The sequence below is a fragment of the Scylla paramamosain genome, chromosome 2 (genome assembly GCF_035594125.1).
Source record: "Scylla paramamosain isolate STU-SP2022 chromosome 2, ASM3559412v1, whole genome shotgun sequence".
Classification (NCBI taxonomy): domain Eukaryota; kingdom Metazoa; phylum Arthropoda; class Malacostraca; order Decapoda; family Portunidae; genus Scylla; species Scylla paramamosain.
In genome coordinates this window covers 31,536,817-31,553,638 of record NC_087152.1, presented here as the reverse complement: position 1 = coordinate 31,553,638, position 16,822 = coordinate 31,536,817, and the positions used below count along the sequence as shown (strand labels likewise).

The 16,822-nt window shown below is 40.0% G+C and overlaps 2 protein-coding genes across 39 annotated transcripts in view; one reads left to right on the top strand and one right to left on the bottom strand.

Annotated features, from left to right (window-relative positions):
* The window catches only part of LOC135113214 (uncharacterized), a 48,298-nt gene extending 46,546 nt beyond the window's left edge, over positions 1-1,752 (top strand). For both annotated transcript variants that reach the window (XM_064028387.1, XM_064028380.1), the window contains exon 10: positions 1,235-1,752. In XM_064028387.1, the coding sequence (XP_063884457.1) occupies positions 1,235-1,609 (375 nt within the window). In that variant the 3' untranslated portion in view covers positions 1,610-1,752. The remainder of the gene's footprint in view (positions 1-1,234) is intronic.
* The window catches only part of LOC135113225 (probable serine/threonine-protein kinase PLK), a 148,849-nt gene that overhangs the window by 67,036 nt on the left and 64,991 nt on the right, over positions 1-16,822 (bottom strand). For 7 of the 37 annotated variants that reach the window (XM_064028429.1, XM_064028566.1, XM_064028462.1 and 4 more), the window contains exons 2-5: positions 15,150-15,218; positions 14,199-14,727; positions 10,576-10,674; positions 6,240-7,854 (exon numbers count right to left, since the gene is read on the bottom strand). In XM_064028429.1, the coding sequence (XP_063884499.1) occupies positions 7,691-7,854; positions 10,576-10,674; positions 14,199-14,289 (354 nt within the window). In that variant the 5' untranslated portion in view covers positions 14,290-14,727; positions 15,150-15,218 and the 3' untranslated portion in view covers positions 6,240-7,690. Of the gene's footprint in view, positions 1-3,917; positions 7,855-10,575; positions 10,675-14,198; positions 14,728-15,149; positions 15,219-15,554; positions 15,573-15,989; positions 16,194-16,822 lie in introns of those variants that run through there. The other 30 variants (XM_064028508.1, XM_064028515.1, XM_064028396.1 and 27 more) reach the window with 21 other exon arrangements.

Genomic DNA, 16,822 nt, shown 5'->3' with positions numbered 1-16,822 from the left:
GGAGGAGGGAGTGTGGCCGAGTGAGGCAGGATTGGGCTGGGTAGGGTCAGATTGGGGTGGATAGGACAGGGAGTGGCGAGACTGGGTGGACAGTGAAGGCCTGGAAAAGGCGAGTAGGGACCGGACGGGGTGAAGAAAAGTGAGGCACGACGGAGACGATTGGGGAAGGGGCGGATGAGGTAAATACAATGTTAAGTTGATCATTGTCTACTCACGCCTGCCACTCTTGTCCTAACCGGGAATGTTTTTGGGGTATACGTACCGTAGCATCATTAAGAAATACTTATAAATTACTTCCCATAAGAAACAGGTGTAGATATGGGATAAGTTTACTGCAGAAGGACTGGACCAATAATACACTTAAAGACATGCTTTGTTAATCAAGTTTCGTAATTTTTTATTTCTTGTCCAAACCTACTCAAGCGCACAGGTAAATATTCATAGGCCCAACTCTTATATTTACTATAGCGAAACAGTATCAGCAACTCTCTCTCTCTCTCTCTCTCTCTCTCTCTCTCTCTCTCTCTCTCTCTCTCTCTCTCTCTCTCTCTCTCTCTCTCTCCCCAGATGTTGTTGGGCTTTTTGTCTAGTGAGGACCCATTATAGTGAAGACTTGGCATACAAAGACTATATTTAAACACTGGTCGCTCCAGCTAACAAATCATTCGTCAAGAGACACCCATCTATAGAGTAGAGCTGTATAGTAAAACCAAACAGTCTAGTTAACGCCTAAAGGTCTGTTCCTATTACAAATTCACTTGCACTCACTCGTAACTTAATGAACAATAAATTCATTCCTAAACAGATAAGGTCCACGATGCACCTTGATTTCATATAATTGTGTTGTTACGACATCTCAACCAGTCAATTATTTATTTTCATTACCACCTACGTACGTACAGTGGGAGCAGCACACACACACACACACACACACACACACACACACACACACACACACACACACACACACACTAAATAAATAAATAAATAAATAAATAAATAAATAAATAAGTAAATACATAAATAAATAAAAAAAAAATAGCGGCAGATCTGTTTAGCCTTTATGATACAGTGATATGTAACACTAGGTTAAACTAAGAGATATGTGATAGTAATGACGAAGGCTGTTCCCCAGAGCAAGCTTGTCTAACCACGCCTGATCCCTTAGCGACACCACTGTTACAGCACCTTAAATCAATCAGTTCATCAACTACCCAGCCCTTCAACCCGGCAGGAAACTAACATCACCAACAACTACAACATCAACAACGTCGAGAACAACAACGCGGCTGACGGAGTGGATGCGGGCGACGGTGGGGGAGGCGGCGGCGAGGTAGCGAACCCCGAGGCAGATCCAACAGCGGGTGGTGACTTGGAACCCGACGCCGAGATGTTGCCTGAGGGGGACGGCATAGACCCGGGGCTGCTGGACGAGAACGGCGCGGACATGGCGGGGATGGAGGACATGGCCGAGCCGTTTGAGATGGGCGGAATGGATGACGTAGGCGGGGAGTTTGACGTGGGTGATATGGACATGGGAGGAGGTTTCGACATGGGTGGATTTGACATGGGTGGCTTTGACATGGGAGGTTTTGACATAGGATTCTGAGTATGTTTCTTGACACGCAGACAAGGAAACATGTTGTTATGCATGTATTTTAAGTACTCTCTCTCTCTCTCTCTCTCTCTCTCTCTCTCTCTCTCTCTCTCTCTCTCTCTCTCTCTCTCTCTCTCTCTCTCTCTCAATTTAAACGCGTGCATTACATTTCTTTTATCCCCTTCTTGCTATTGTAAAAACTAATTTTTGAAACATAAAGACATGTAAAGCCAGCTGTGCGAAGAGATAAGAGTGCAACAGTTTAGCATCCATCTGTAAATATTGCTATTGTCGTACAGATTCTGGATTCGCGGAGCCGCCAACTTCAGACACTACCATGAAGCAGGAAAAATCTAGTTAAGTTAACCCTGTCGTGCTCTGTCATCTCAGCTCTATATTCCCGTTTTCTTTGACAATCATCCAACCTATGACTTCAATGGCAGTCTACCAAACAATCCAACGACCATAAAAGTGGCCATCACACTTGTGCACTACTGATGTGTCAACATAACCGTGGACATACGAGTGCGCTTAGTTCCTTCCGCAAGGTGACACACTCGAGTAAGAATTTGTTGTGTGAATTTGTTTGTTGCACATAGTAATTGTAATAAACGGAGTAGTTACGAATGTCGAGCGAGGTACTAATTGTTATGGATCCATACAGCCTCAAACATGTAGGCCGATTGTCTAACTAGGTAGGATGTAACACTTTCATAATTATGTAAGTAGTATATACTCTATCATAATGTGTGTGTGTGTGTGTGTGTGTGTGTGTGTGTGTGTGTGTGTGTGTGTGTGTAAACTTCAATATGTTTTAACATCATAACAAATACATAGCTATATAATATTTATGAGTCATCCATTTGGTGATGAAAAGAAAAAAAAATCACATAATGAAAGGCTAAATGAAAGCATGAGACGCACGCGCACGCGTGTACGTAGCATTTATACGTTGTTAATTTAGTAAATGGTTCGCATAACTTGCTCACTTCATTGCGAAGCATCCTAAGTAAATGTTAACGACTGGGTACATAAAATACGTCAATGCCTTGATAAATTACGTCCCACAAAACGATACTACGAGTGCATGAAATAGTCATCACCACTCGTCTTGGGGATCACGTACTGAACGCGCGAACAAAAGCATTACCCTGCTGATGAGAAGGGGAGCTCATAATATTCTGGTCTCTGGGTAAGAGTGAGACCTTTCTCACACACCACGCATTCTCTTGCTCAAGGAAGAACATTCTCGCTCACTAGGAAAAAAAAATCAATAAATAAAAAATAAATAAATAAATAAATAAATAAATAAATAAATAAATAAATATATATATATATATATATATATATATATATATATATATATATATATATATATATATATATATATATATATATATATATATATATATATATATATATATATAGAATAAATTAACAAATAAATAAATAATGTTGAACATGCAAATCTCAACTAGGCAAGTGACTGTGACAGGCAACGACGGTATCAGTGAACAAGCAGCAGCACATTGTTGGGTACGGGTGTGCGTCCACTCCAAATGTTGTGCCATGAACACAAATGTTTAATGGAGTTCGAGGGGTAAACAGAGCGAGATGTAGAGATGAAGGAATTTCAGTGGAAATACACAAAGAGGAGCAACAGAAAGGATAACTGACTAAAATGACTTTAGCAAACTCAATACCTGACACTAAACACTCGAAAGCTGCTAAGTAGCTCATTACAACGAAATACGTACGTAACACCTGAACGGAGGGTACAGCGCAAATCACTTTAAAGATATTCTTAATTCAATTTCTCTAATGAATCTCTAAGCCACTGACAATAAACAAACAATAGCAGACATGTTGGAACCTCTGAAGCAGGTCGCGGTAAACTACACTACTTAAGCCAAAGTAAGAGGCGGTAAGCTGCACTATCTAACCCAAGTAAGAAACGTAATAAGAGAGTAACCAAAAGTTCCTGAAATTCTTTATGCAGACGAAGGCTCTAATTAGCAAAGACAAGTAAAGGTTAGTTCAAGTAAGGTACATTAGGATAGGTTAGGTTAGTTTACGTTTGGTTAGGGTTTAGGATATAACTAAATCCTTTTATCTAATAAAAGAGCCTGTATATCTTAAATTATCTTGTTCCATAGTTGACTTTTTTAAAAACTAACAGGATGTGAACTATCGAAAATTTATTTATTTATTCATTTTATTTATTTATTTATTTTTTCCCCTTCTTTCGCCTCACCTTCTCACACACCTCTTGAAGCACATGTTACGTTGATGTTAAAGAATGACACTGGGCAATACTCACGGTATATGAGACTGCAAAACACTTGGGGTTCGCAGGTCCACGCTCCACGTACACTACACATATATAGAGACTGATTTTCCTGTTCCCTTTTCCTCCACCACGGACTCAGTGACTGACTTTTTTTTTTTTTTTTACTTTCTACCTACACATTTCGTGTTTCATAACTATCTACTTGAGCTCTTTTATAGCTTCATTATAATTGTATAGAATAATGTTAAGTATACAAGTAATATTCTTAATTTTTTTTTTTTTTATGCATCTTTTCCTCATCTAGATTTATGTAGCCCTGTGCGCGCGAAATTCAAATCAAAATTTCGTTTTTTTTTTTTTCTTCACACGAATCAACATGACTGTGAAATTGTTATGCAATATACCGTGCTGTAACGTGATATATCTGCCTATCATATATACCTATTATATACAAAGGAATATATATATATTTTTATGCACAAATAAAGTCTGCAAGCAATTGTTTCTAGCTGTCCTACGATCACTATTAGCTAGGCTATTTTTTTTTTTTTTCAGTTTCTTTACTCTCATTTTTCTCGTCCTCTGCCATCATAACATAGATATTTAATTTGGCAACTGTACCAAGTATTATCCATTAATTTCTCTATTACTTTTAAAGTACTTACCTTCCTGGACATGAAAAATTTTTTGATATAATAATTACTGTATCTGTTTAATCTTGCTATACATTATTCGCTTCTTTCAGTTTATTTCGAACTATACAATACCAGTTAACTCAATATCACCATGCTAAATCCACTTTTCTTCCTCCACTTCTTCCTCTGTACCATCCTTGCACACTCCTATACAGTATGAATGTATTTGTTACCTTTTACTTCCAGGTTCTCTCAGTTCAGTTTCAACAGTTTTCTTCTTTAACCAAGATGATGTTAGATGTTAGGAAAATTATATTTTACATGAAAATATCACAGCCTATTATCTTTAGACATATACCAAAAGTTAATTAAATTCTATTGTGCTGGTTAGTGGTAAGGAATGAATTTTTCAGGGAAGACCAGCACACGTTAATCCCTCCCAACATAAAATACCACAATACACTATCAATTACATATTCTCGGGTAGTTTCTGCAATTTCCATTTTGTATAACCAAAACTGCATGCATGACCAAACTTTCCCATCTTTCTTACTAATGCTTTCACTCCTCACATTTCTTCTACCGCATTTTATTTATTTATTATTTTTTTTTCTCTCCATGTACAGTGACTCATTTTTGCAGGTGTTTATAATCCCAAAATTTAATGAGTACCAAACTTGTATATGCCTTATGCCAAAGCTTACTGAGCTGTCTTTTGAAATCAAGAAACCTGCAGATCCTGGCAGTTTTCCCAGTGATTTTGACCAAACTTAGTCTATCTTCATCTTTCTTTCAAAATCTTTCCCATAAATTAAGATGGTTTGCAATTTATGCATATTGTCTTACTCTTATCGTCTTATTTTATTTATTTTATGTTATTTTTATTCATCCACTAGTACTATCCTGCATCACAAAGTTTCATCAGGCCCAGTGTCCCAGGTGAGGGATATCATGCACCACAGGCTCAAAGATCCACATGATCAAGCACAGCCTGGTGCCCACTGCCCACAACTGGGCTAAGTCCAAGGGCACAACCGTAGTTTTATTGTCCCCATGGTGTTGATCTGGCCCAGTCAAACCCAGACAACAGCCAGAACAAGTGGTTGTACGGCTATATGCAGTGTCTGGCGATTTCATACAACTAATAACAAATGCACATTACCAATATTTTAGCAAGTAGAAGCAGGGAACCAGTCAATGGGTAAACTGCCTGCTTGTGCTTGTGGGCACAATTTGATATGGACACAGCTTAACAATGAGATAGACATGAGCAATGAGGCCACACACAGATATGGTGTATGCCTCCAACTTTATAACTCAGAGAAGTTCAAATATCTAGTCTTTTTTTTACTTAATATCAATACTTAATAAAACTTAAAATGTAATTAACTAGTTAATATAAAGCAACTAAAATTATATTCCAAAACTAACCTACATATTCCCAGGCAGCTCACTTATACTGCTTGAATGTTCCTTTTTATGAAGAAGTTAATGTCCACATTTCCTTTCCAAAACTAACCTACATATTCCCAGGCAGCTCACTTATACCAGTTGAATGTTCCTTTTTATGGAGAAGTTAATGTCCACATTACCCAATCATTTTTATCACTTTCATTACTATCATCTCATGAACTTGTACACCACAATTTTAGCACCATATTCAGATCATGGCTTCCACACTCTTCATAGTTGGGCAATTCAGAAATAAAACACAACAAATATGCCATATATAATACAACCAAGTCAAGGTTAAACAGCATGTAGATGAAAAACCCTTGACAGATTATTAATTTATTAAAACTAATACAAAGTAGCTTTACTATAGAGCCAGACGGGGCCAGTTCTAAGCAAGCAGCAGGACTTTTCAGAAGGTGCGTATACCTCTACCTTCCTTGTGGCCACACTCTCTCTCTCTTAATTAACACAAGAATTATCACAGTCGCTGGAATGCTGTCCAGACAATCAAGGAAAAGGGGTGCTAACAGTGCCTACCAAAATTATTTCATAATAGTAGATAACTGATCCACAATAAGGAAGGGAGGGTGTTGGTTAGGGTGTGACATGGGATGATGCAAGGAGGCTCCACACACTTTCCTCATGGGACCTCCAAGTGATGCTATGATATGTGGATGGATTACCAGGCACCTTCAATCACTTCATCGTGAATTTACTTTGGCAGCAGCAGTGTCTCCAAGGGTTCGAAGGAGCTTAATGCTAACATGGAATGGATAAGAAGTACAGTATTTTCTTTTGGTGCGTGAGAATAATCGTCCTTACACTCTACCTGATCCTGACCTCGGTTCACCTGGCTCAAGAAGAAGGAAGGAAAAAGCAAAACTGGTTGAGCAATCTTAATATGGCTAAATAGGATACTTATACCTTCTTGACACAACTGAAAGCTAAGAATGGACCATAAGTGTGGCCTCAATCGGGACCACCACCACCCAAGAGTTGTTTGCCATGGCCTCTCCCTTGGTATTGTTTTCTATGGGATACAGATGCGGCCTTGCTCAGTCAGGGATCAAAAGCAAACAGAAGGATTCACAACACTCTTTGGGACTGGTCTCCTGCTGGCCCACTGATACAAAGAGGACTAAGCAGTTACAGTACAGGCTAGGATAGGTACTGCTCAGTTAGGGGAAAGCTACAGTTAACTCTCTATTATGACTCACAGCAAAAAGACAGCTATTAATAGTAGTAGGACAGAGTGGCACTGCGTTATTATAATCATGTACGTGTTAAAATAAGAAGTTATGACAGTAAAGTTCCCTCTATCTTAAACAACCACATTAACCTCTACCACAACGTAAGAAAACTCCCTTACAAAATATATAGTGAAGAATCTTACACCACAAAACAATGTGAAATAGGAAGAGAGAAAGCAAGAGATAAATCAAAGATGAAATAATGTATGCATGTGTGTGTGTGTGTTTGGATGTAGACAAACACTTACAGGACAATGTCAAGTAACATCGACAATATGTATAGATATTTTGATGGTTTTATTTTGCGTCTGCCACACTCACACTCAAACTCAAAGCTGTGTGGCCTTGGTGCTGTGAATGTTGTGATAAGTGAGGGATATTGGTGGTGAAGTTGGGAGGGAAGAAGCCAAAGGTCTAGCAAGAAAAGAAAGAGAGGAGTAAGCAGAGGAACAGAGGAGGGCAACTACCACAGCCGAGTGGAGAAGCCACCAGGGGGAACACGCTGCCGATGCTGCTGCTGCTGCTGCTGCTGCGGTGGCTGAGGTTGAGGAGCCTGCTCAGGTGTCCTGGCCTCTGGGGTGCCACTGCTGGGGCAAGAGCTGCTGGTGCTGCTGCTGGAGCTATCTGCTGAGGGCATTAAAACATGCCATTAGTACCACTCTGACATACATTATCTCACTGCTTACTTTTCTTGCCTTGGCCTCAGGAAGTGTCCACAAGGCAAGAAATTACTAATTGTGCCTGCCTACTCCTAAATATATAATATGTAAATTTTATCTACATAATCTATTATATTATATATTCTGGTTATAAGTACCATGACATGCATCACATAATACAGGAGTAGTTATGTACTATAAAATAAAGACCCTAATCAATGAAACCAATAGGAAGACACTTTCTGTGCCAAGAAACAGTAATGTGAATACCCTAAAACTCAAGCTCTTCAGAAGGAACACTTTACAGATCATCTCAGAATTAACACATTAGCAAGAAAAGATAATATCTCTACACTAAGTACTATTGTCACAATTCTCTCTTACTACAGTTCTCTTAAACTTTTAGAATAAGAGACAACCATGTAAAAATTAGTGCCAAGCAACTTCACATTTCAGAGATAAAAATAATGAACTGAGTGGCTTATGCTTTTATACAAAACTCCTGATACTGAGAGGATCTGCTTAATTATAGTAAGTTTGAAAATTAGACTTTCTCAATGCTACAACATGCTTCACCTCTAACATGTCCCTCTTAAACAATCTAATCTTTGTAACATGTTAACAGTAGTGTTCTACTGGCCAGTCCCATTAAAGGAAGAAGTTGCATCAATGGATTAGTAAGCACCATTGCACTGTGAAGCAAACATGACTTTAAAAGTAAAAAGTGATGCTGCCGCCACAACTCCCCCCCACCACCACCACCACCACCACCACCATCACCTAAAGTTAGTCAAGTCTACTAATATAAGCAGATGAAAAATCACAAGCTAAAGATAAAATAAGTGCAGTCAGTGTAAGTGCATTCATGTGCACAAGTGTGTACATGCATGCACACACTTGTGCACATAAACATGGGACAGCCTCACCAGGAGGTCCAAGTGACACATCCAAGACACTTGAGCATCTTGCGGCCTAAGAAAGCTTCAAGCCACAGTAGCGAGTCACAGTTAGTGCACCAAGTACATTAAGGTTTGTCAAGCAATGCTGTGTATGTTATGGATCCTGGTCTGTGCTTCAGATGCTATTCATTATGCTTATCTGACAAACCTTTGCAAAGACACCTGACTTCTGGCCTCCAGGTTGCCTGCTACTCAGGAACAATCCTATCTAAAGTTCACAAATTCAATGAGTGACACAATTTCTCATATCTTAAGAGAGTGTACTAAAAATAATGTTATATACACAAACTATCAGAATGTTATGAAGACATCTGTTCCTATCCAGTGTAAAAGTCAAACTTTCAGTCATGTACTTCATAACACACTGAAATCAAGTCTGATCAAACCCAGATACTGCAAATGCTGTATGCAGCACCATGATCACACAATATATACACTGCTCATCAATGAAGGAGGTGTAAGAGGGTTGTGCACTGTTCACTTCAGTAAGAACAGGTAACATCACTTATCAAGGCTAAAGGTTTGAGCCATTGAACTCTTTGTAAGGCAAGCATATTGATGTTCTCAAGGTTGGGAGACTTGGAAGCAGTAGCTTATCTGGCTGCCATGAAAGATATACACATTACCATAATTCTTAAGCACTGACACTCGTGTTGTTTTTCATAAACAGTACACGAACTGAGATAAGAACAAAAGAAAAAAATAAATAAAATAAATAAATAAATAAAAAAAATACTGCCAACAGTAACTTATTGATGGGTCAGATGATGTTAGCCTCACTACCATAGTGGAAGTCATAATGGTGCTGCTCCAAAATGTAGTAATAAACTAATGCAACTACTTAGAACTGCTGGTTTATTATTGACCTGAGTCATTTAAAAACAATCAGATACACATACTGATGCAGGATGGAACTCTGCCACCCAGAACTCAGAGACTGGACAGCTACAGAATTGTTGCATGAAGTTCACAAAGAACTGATCTTAACCCAACTGAGAAACTAAACTAAAAAAAAAATAAAATAAAATAAAATAAAATAAAATAAAATAAAATAAATAAATAAATAAATATATAAATAAAATAAAATAAAATAAAATATATATATATATATATATATATATATATATATATATATATATATATATATATATATATATATATATATATATATATATATATATATATATATATATATATATATATATATATATATATATATATATATGCCTATTGTGTATGGAAACCTCATTCATCCTAAACCATAAAGCTGCCACTCATCTGGACACCCAAACTATCAAGAACCAGTCAGAGTCTGTGCATTACATCTAAAGCCAAGTATCAACAAGGGAAATCCCATACACTACTAGATGCATGGGCATTGCCTTACACAAGTTTTCTGATAAATTTTTGCTGTCACATAACCATGCAAGCCAACTTCATTGCAGAGCAGTGTATGCTTTTGTTTCCAGGACTCTTTCCCACATGCAGATTCCCAGTCAGCTCACAGAATCACTCAGGAGGAACATAAAAAAAGGTAGCTTAAGAAATATATAGTCAGCAATCAGTTTTCAAGATGTGCATTCTCCGTAATGCCTCCCAGATACATACTTTAACAACCATGAACTCTAAAACACATCACATGACTGCAATGCTAACAATCAACAGCTTCCTTTCCTGGCACATCACCTTCCCAGCTACGGTTTAAGTCCTGCACTCCTGCTCTAGGTTACCTTTCCACTTGCTGGGTGCACAACGGGGGGCGTGGAGGTCCCAGCACTGCACCCCCACACCCGTCACCGGGTCCCGCCGCATCCGTGGTTGTCGAAAGACTGAGTGCATGCAGGATGGGGCAAGAGAGAGCCCGGCAGTGTTAACACCTTGACCCACTACACTTGCTCAGCCACCGCCCCAACACACCACTGCTCAGCATAGGCAAGTGTAAAGCTCAACTAAGAAAAGTACCACACAGACTGTCAGGATGGTAATTTTTAGGGATAAAAAAACATTACATAAAACTTAACATTCAAATGATGGTTCATAATTCATCAAGGAGCATGAGACAAGCACAATTTGTAAGGGGTCAGTCTGATTGTAGAGAAGCCTTTGAATTCCATCATCCAGACAGCCAGCCTTGATGCTCTTTGTGATGCACTCTGTGCAATGCCTCCCAAATCCTGTCCCAAGTGGTGTGTTGCAGGAGGTGAACTTGGGGTGTGTGTGTGTTTTTACTCTGGGTGGTGTGCTTGTGAGTTGGATCACTGGTGCAATGACCAACACACTGCAGAAGTGATTAGCAGCTCATCAGACAGCCTCTATGGATCAATACACTGCCAAAATACTACTTAAAACCCAATAACATCCAACTTCTGGACAATCTCTAAAATAAATGTTAAGATATCCTATGGATATAATTTTGAGTGAAGGACTTCATGGTTAAATTCCTTGCTGAGCAATGCTACTCATATGTGCTCTTTTTGATGCAGTTAAGTCTGGATATTATTTTCCTTAACAGACTGTCCACCATGACCCAGAGGCTGCCTTGGAAGAGAGGTGGTGTTAGTAAAAGCTACACAAACAAAGCACCTTCATGTGTGCCAGCCGGTGCTCTCAAGGCTACACTTGATACAGAATTCTTGAAAAACATAAGTGAAAAGGAAATAAACTGTTAAGGACTTAGGCTTAATACCACATGTACCATGTTTTTATATCCTCCATCATAAAAGCTGCTGCAAATGAGAATACTTAAATATGCCTGCAATTAAGTTAATTAAAAATACTTAAATGAATACCAATACAAATATACACATACATATATAAAAGCTTGAAAAGAATAAATATAGACATACAAAAACCTGTGAATGTACAATACCTCAGTTATCTGGATGCTTCATTTCAATACACTTAATTTTTTTATTATTTCATACTTACCACACCTAAGTGATGTAAAAATCTGGTATTTTCCTACTGAGACAACACTGTCACAGGTTACTTTAAGGAGTGCTCTTCTTTCTCAATGATTATATGCTAACCTAAATCACCTACAGAGAGAGAGAGAGAGAGAGAGAGAGAGAGAGAGAGAGAGAGAGAGAGAGAGAGAGAGAGAGAGAGAGAGAGAGAGAGAGAGAGAGAGAGAGAGAGAGAGAGAGAGAGAGAGAGAGAGAGAGAGAGAGAGAGAGAGAGAGAGAGAGAGAGAGAGAGAGAGAGAGAGAGAGAGAGAGAGAGAGAGAGAGAGAGAGAGAGAGAGAGAGAGAGAGAGAGAGAGAGAGAGAGAGAGAGAGAGAGAGAGAGAGAAAACCTATATGACATATAATGTAAACATGAGATGTACAAGTTTATCATAAATATAAAGTCACGATCTCATTTCTTGACGATGAGCTTCTATCTACCCACTGTCCTTATCTCTTCCTGACATCTCACTCTCTTTGGAAGCTTATCCACAAAAGTGGCCAAGGCAGAAAAGCCTCAACCTCTCCCTATCCAAACAATACCTTCTTTCTAGTTTAAGTGCTCAACTCTACTAAGAACTGGAAAACTTAATATGTAATATTTGGTTTGAAATGTTCTACAATGACTGACAACTTACACAGGTGCCCATCACAGACCAGAGTTTAATCAGTCTTGTGATTGTGACCAAGATATGCACCTGTACACAACATTTACCAACAGGTAAAAACTGCTATTAATAACACACACTTTCTTATACAATTAGCCCTTTCCCTTCCATGCAGAGACATTCAGGAAGATATCAGAATAAATTAATTCAATAAAAAGGAAAAACCAAGAGGTAACAATTCAAAAGAATGAAGTTGATAAAACTAATAAAAAATATTGTCAAAATTTGTCATATGTTTGCAATCATTAATCAAATTAAGGAATGCAATTAAACATTTCTGAAAAAGAATGACAACCTTCTGACAATGCAATCCATTACCACATTTCAATGCGATAAATTACCTACTAAAATTAGTCTGAGTGACAGCAATACTGGTATTTACTTCATTAACAGAAATTCTGAAGACACATCCAAGAGATTCAGTAAGTCATTCACACACATTCCTTAACCAGTTACCTTTCCTTGCTTGCTAGTAACATCTGAGACAAAGGTTAGTATGTGGGTATGTAGTAAATAAAGCAACAATGGGGTAGGCACAGCCTTAGCCAGCAAAGGGTTAGTAAGCAAGGAAGTAAAGACTGCAAGGTTTACTAATTAGGAAACACGAACAAGTGTATAAATGTTACCTGGAGATATGTTTGTATATTTCAGATATGAAAACTGTATTTCATCTTGAAGAGTATCAGAAAATAAATGCTTTCATATTCACTAGGTATTTCCACTATGAACTCATTGAAGCAATTGAGCCATTCATTTTCACAGCTGTAAGAACATTTAATCATGCTCTGAGCAAAGGATTAAAATATGGCAATAATACCACAAATAACATTAGCTGATGCTACAGCAATACTGGTCCCGAGCTGCTCAAAAGTCTTAAATAACAGGAATCATTGCACGTAACCAATACACCTTAAATTTCAAGTTATTAATCCTACACTGTAGAGAGAACCCAAATTTTAGTTTGATATAATATTGATATAGTTGTTCCAGTTACTTAATTCTATTGATGCCACACATCTTGCTAGAACTGAAGAATTATTAACATTAGCTGCCTCCATGCACTGCCTCACAACATTCACAGAGGGAGGCTAAAAATCTGAGCCAATCAACAGAAAGTTTCCATCTTTTTGCTGCTCTGTACCAATGAAGTAATATCAATCTAGGTCAACAGCCTTGACAGAATAGTGTTAGGCCTTAATGAGCTATTCTGTCAAACCTATATACTTCAGAGCAGTAAAAATATGCCTTTCCTTGTGGATTGCTGTAACCATCTGGCCATCTGGTTGGGCTGTCATGCAGCAAAACATTCCTGTACATATGAAGACAGGAATAGAAGCTATGATGGATGACACTCAACTGCTATACTGCCTCAGGGTTGCTAGACTTTACTGGTAGTTATAACCTTCATATTGGCAAATGTCCTTGGGGTGCTATTCTTCCGATTCTTTAGTGTAAATTAGCAGCAATTAATTGTTTTTGACTGAACACTGATTGTATAAATAGCATAAAAAACTGGTCTTCACTAGTTATTAAATTCTACCCAAATATAAATATTACAAGAATTCTACAAAATAACATAACACTGGTATCATCGCCTTGCAAGTTAAAACTACCTACAGTCAACAGCTTGATGCTCAAGATGGTTACTTGTTAGGGGGAGTTCTCTACAGGTTCATAACATTTACTAGCCTAAAACTCATCACACGAGTTAAGGAGAGAGATATGGAGAGGAAGCCTCACCTGGCCTGTGGGTACCGTTAGTGGCCCCTTCATCAGCGAAGATGTTGCTGCGTTTCGTGGTCCCGCAGACGACGCCTGGGTGTGGGGACATTATGCTGGTCCTCCCCGAAGATGCGTGTCTGGGTGTTTAAGTGTTTTGGGGTGCCTCCAGGGAATGGAGACATGCTGCTAGTGGAGCCACTGCTCACAGATCCATTAACAGCACTTGACCCATTAACAGCAGGGGACCCGTTGGGGGCAGGTGAGTGCTGACCATTAGTGGCGGGGGCGGGGGAAGGGAAACTGTCCCTAGAGGCGGCAGCATCCTCTTTGACAGAGTCATGGGAGTTCATACCATTGGTTTCAGGCTTAGCGTCGCTTGCCTCCTGCGGGGGTGGTGGTGCCTGTTTCTCTACTATCTCAGCCTGTGGGGGCCTCCTCCTTGGGCTGGGGCTGCTGCTGCTGAGGCTGGGGCTTGCTCTTAATGGGCTTCATGTTTTCGTCCTCATCGAAGACAATGGATGAGCCTCCACCAGGCGGTTTCAGCACCCTGTCAAAATAAGGACAGTTAGTTACACTCTCATAACATGTATGCAACTGTCAAAACACATTACCATTAGGCAAGCGTCATACGCAACAACCGGGATGAACGGTGAACACGCAAATATCATGGCTATTGCCAAGATCAATAGACGTTGGCTATTGCGTGGGCTGTCTCTCGGACAATCAACCGGTCTCGGTTGTTCTCAAACACTCAATACATACAAAACATACACTATACCATACTACACAGCATACATATCATACCATATAGTACAACACCTTACAATATCATACCATGAAAAGTGATGCCACAGCATAAAACATACCAACAACATAATTCATGTGACACCATATCAAACTTAAAACAGATTACATCACATCATACCACAGAAGACCACAACTCAGACACAACGTGGCACCACTACTTGCCTCACCGTGCGGCTGTCAGGTTCAGCCTCATCGTTGAGCTTCATTTTCCCTCCCGGTGGATGGTTGACCCTGCAACATGCGTCACGCCGGAGTCAGGTCACAGCACAATAATGTAATATTCACCTCTTGCGTATAATATCAGTGACCTTATTTTTTAAACCCGGGGTGATACTCGTATGCCGCCTACACCCTAGTCACCTACTGCCCTGCCGCGGAGGTGACGCCCAAGGCCCGCGCCTACACCCGCTACCCACGTGCTCCAGCCACCCGCCCGCTTATTACCACCCTCCCTCACTACCCACTCTTAGTTTGGAGACAAAGACAGCGAGATATTACATGAGAGTCATATTAGTCAGCTTCTCAAGGTAAGTCACCCCCCAAGCGGACATCAGGAATGGGACGCACGGGTTGTTTCCCTTATGAGGGTTGGAGGCCGCGCAGCGCTACCAATGTTGTCTGTCGCTCCCTCACCACTCGAACACGTCGCGTACTGTTATGTATGGATGACCAGAAAGTTTATTGTTAGCGGCTGTGTACACAAGGCTTACTGCTGTAATGAACGTGTATGTACGACTATGCGACCGTGTCTGGTGGCGGGGAGGCTGTGCTAACACTGCGTGTGTACAACTGTTTGTATACGTGCACAGTCACGTGCAGTGGGAGAAAATAAACCTCTCCAATGTACATACGTAAGTGTGTACGAATATAAATGAATACCACATCCACAGCTGCATACATTTACATTTAATACTATCACATGGCTGATCTGTTCCGATAAGCAAGCAGCTCCATGTCACTAAGATTTATACTACGCAAAAGACTGCAACACTGAAACCATACCAGATACGTGACTTTATACACAAGGCAAGGCAGATGGTTGAGATGAGCGGGAGGGGCTGCGTGCTCCTCCGTAACGGTGGCGACGTGTGCACCGCGGCAGCAGTCAACCACCTCGTGCACTTCCTGACCGCGGGCTGCCGGCTGGCTGGGGGAGGGAGCAGTTAGGCGAGGAAGATGCGGAGTGGCTGCTCTTCCTACCTCCCGCCCCCCGCCCACTCCACTCTCCCCCAATACTCGGGGATGAATGCCAATGAATGGGGCTTGGTTACAAAAAGGAACAGAGGTGGTGTAGCGTCAGCCTGGAAATCCTGTTCAACCTCAACTAATATTTGCTGTAGCTCCCATTGTGCGAGCAGCAAATGGTGTTTTCTCTCCCGCTGAGCCAGGTGCTCCACGACTCTGCTTATACGTGGAGAATTGAGGGGAAAAAAGTGTTGTTGGAGAGAGAGAGAGAGAGAGAGAGAGAGAGAGAGAGAGAGAGAGAGAGAGAGAGAGAATGTAGGCGCCAGCGTTCGAGAAGCAGCGTTGCAAACTGTCTCTTCCTGAGGAGTATCTGGCATGAGAACCATATCTGCCGCCCACGCCCATGACTTTACTCCCATACGTACATATACGTTTTGTGTCTTAGGCTAATACTACTACAGTGTCACACCAGAATTTATATTTGCACGGATTATTCAAATTCACCCGAGGTAATTTATACATTTCGTCATAATCTACTCAGCGTATTTAAACCGTATCACTCTTTTTTTTCAAGGTATTTTATACAAATCCTAATTTAATAAGAGTATTTTCTAAGTTTCATCCTAATCCAGTTGTGGTTGGACGCATGT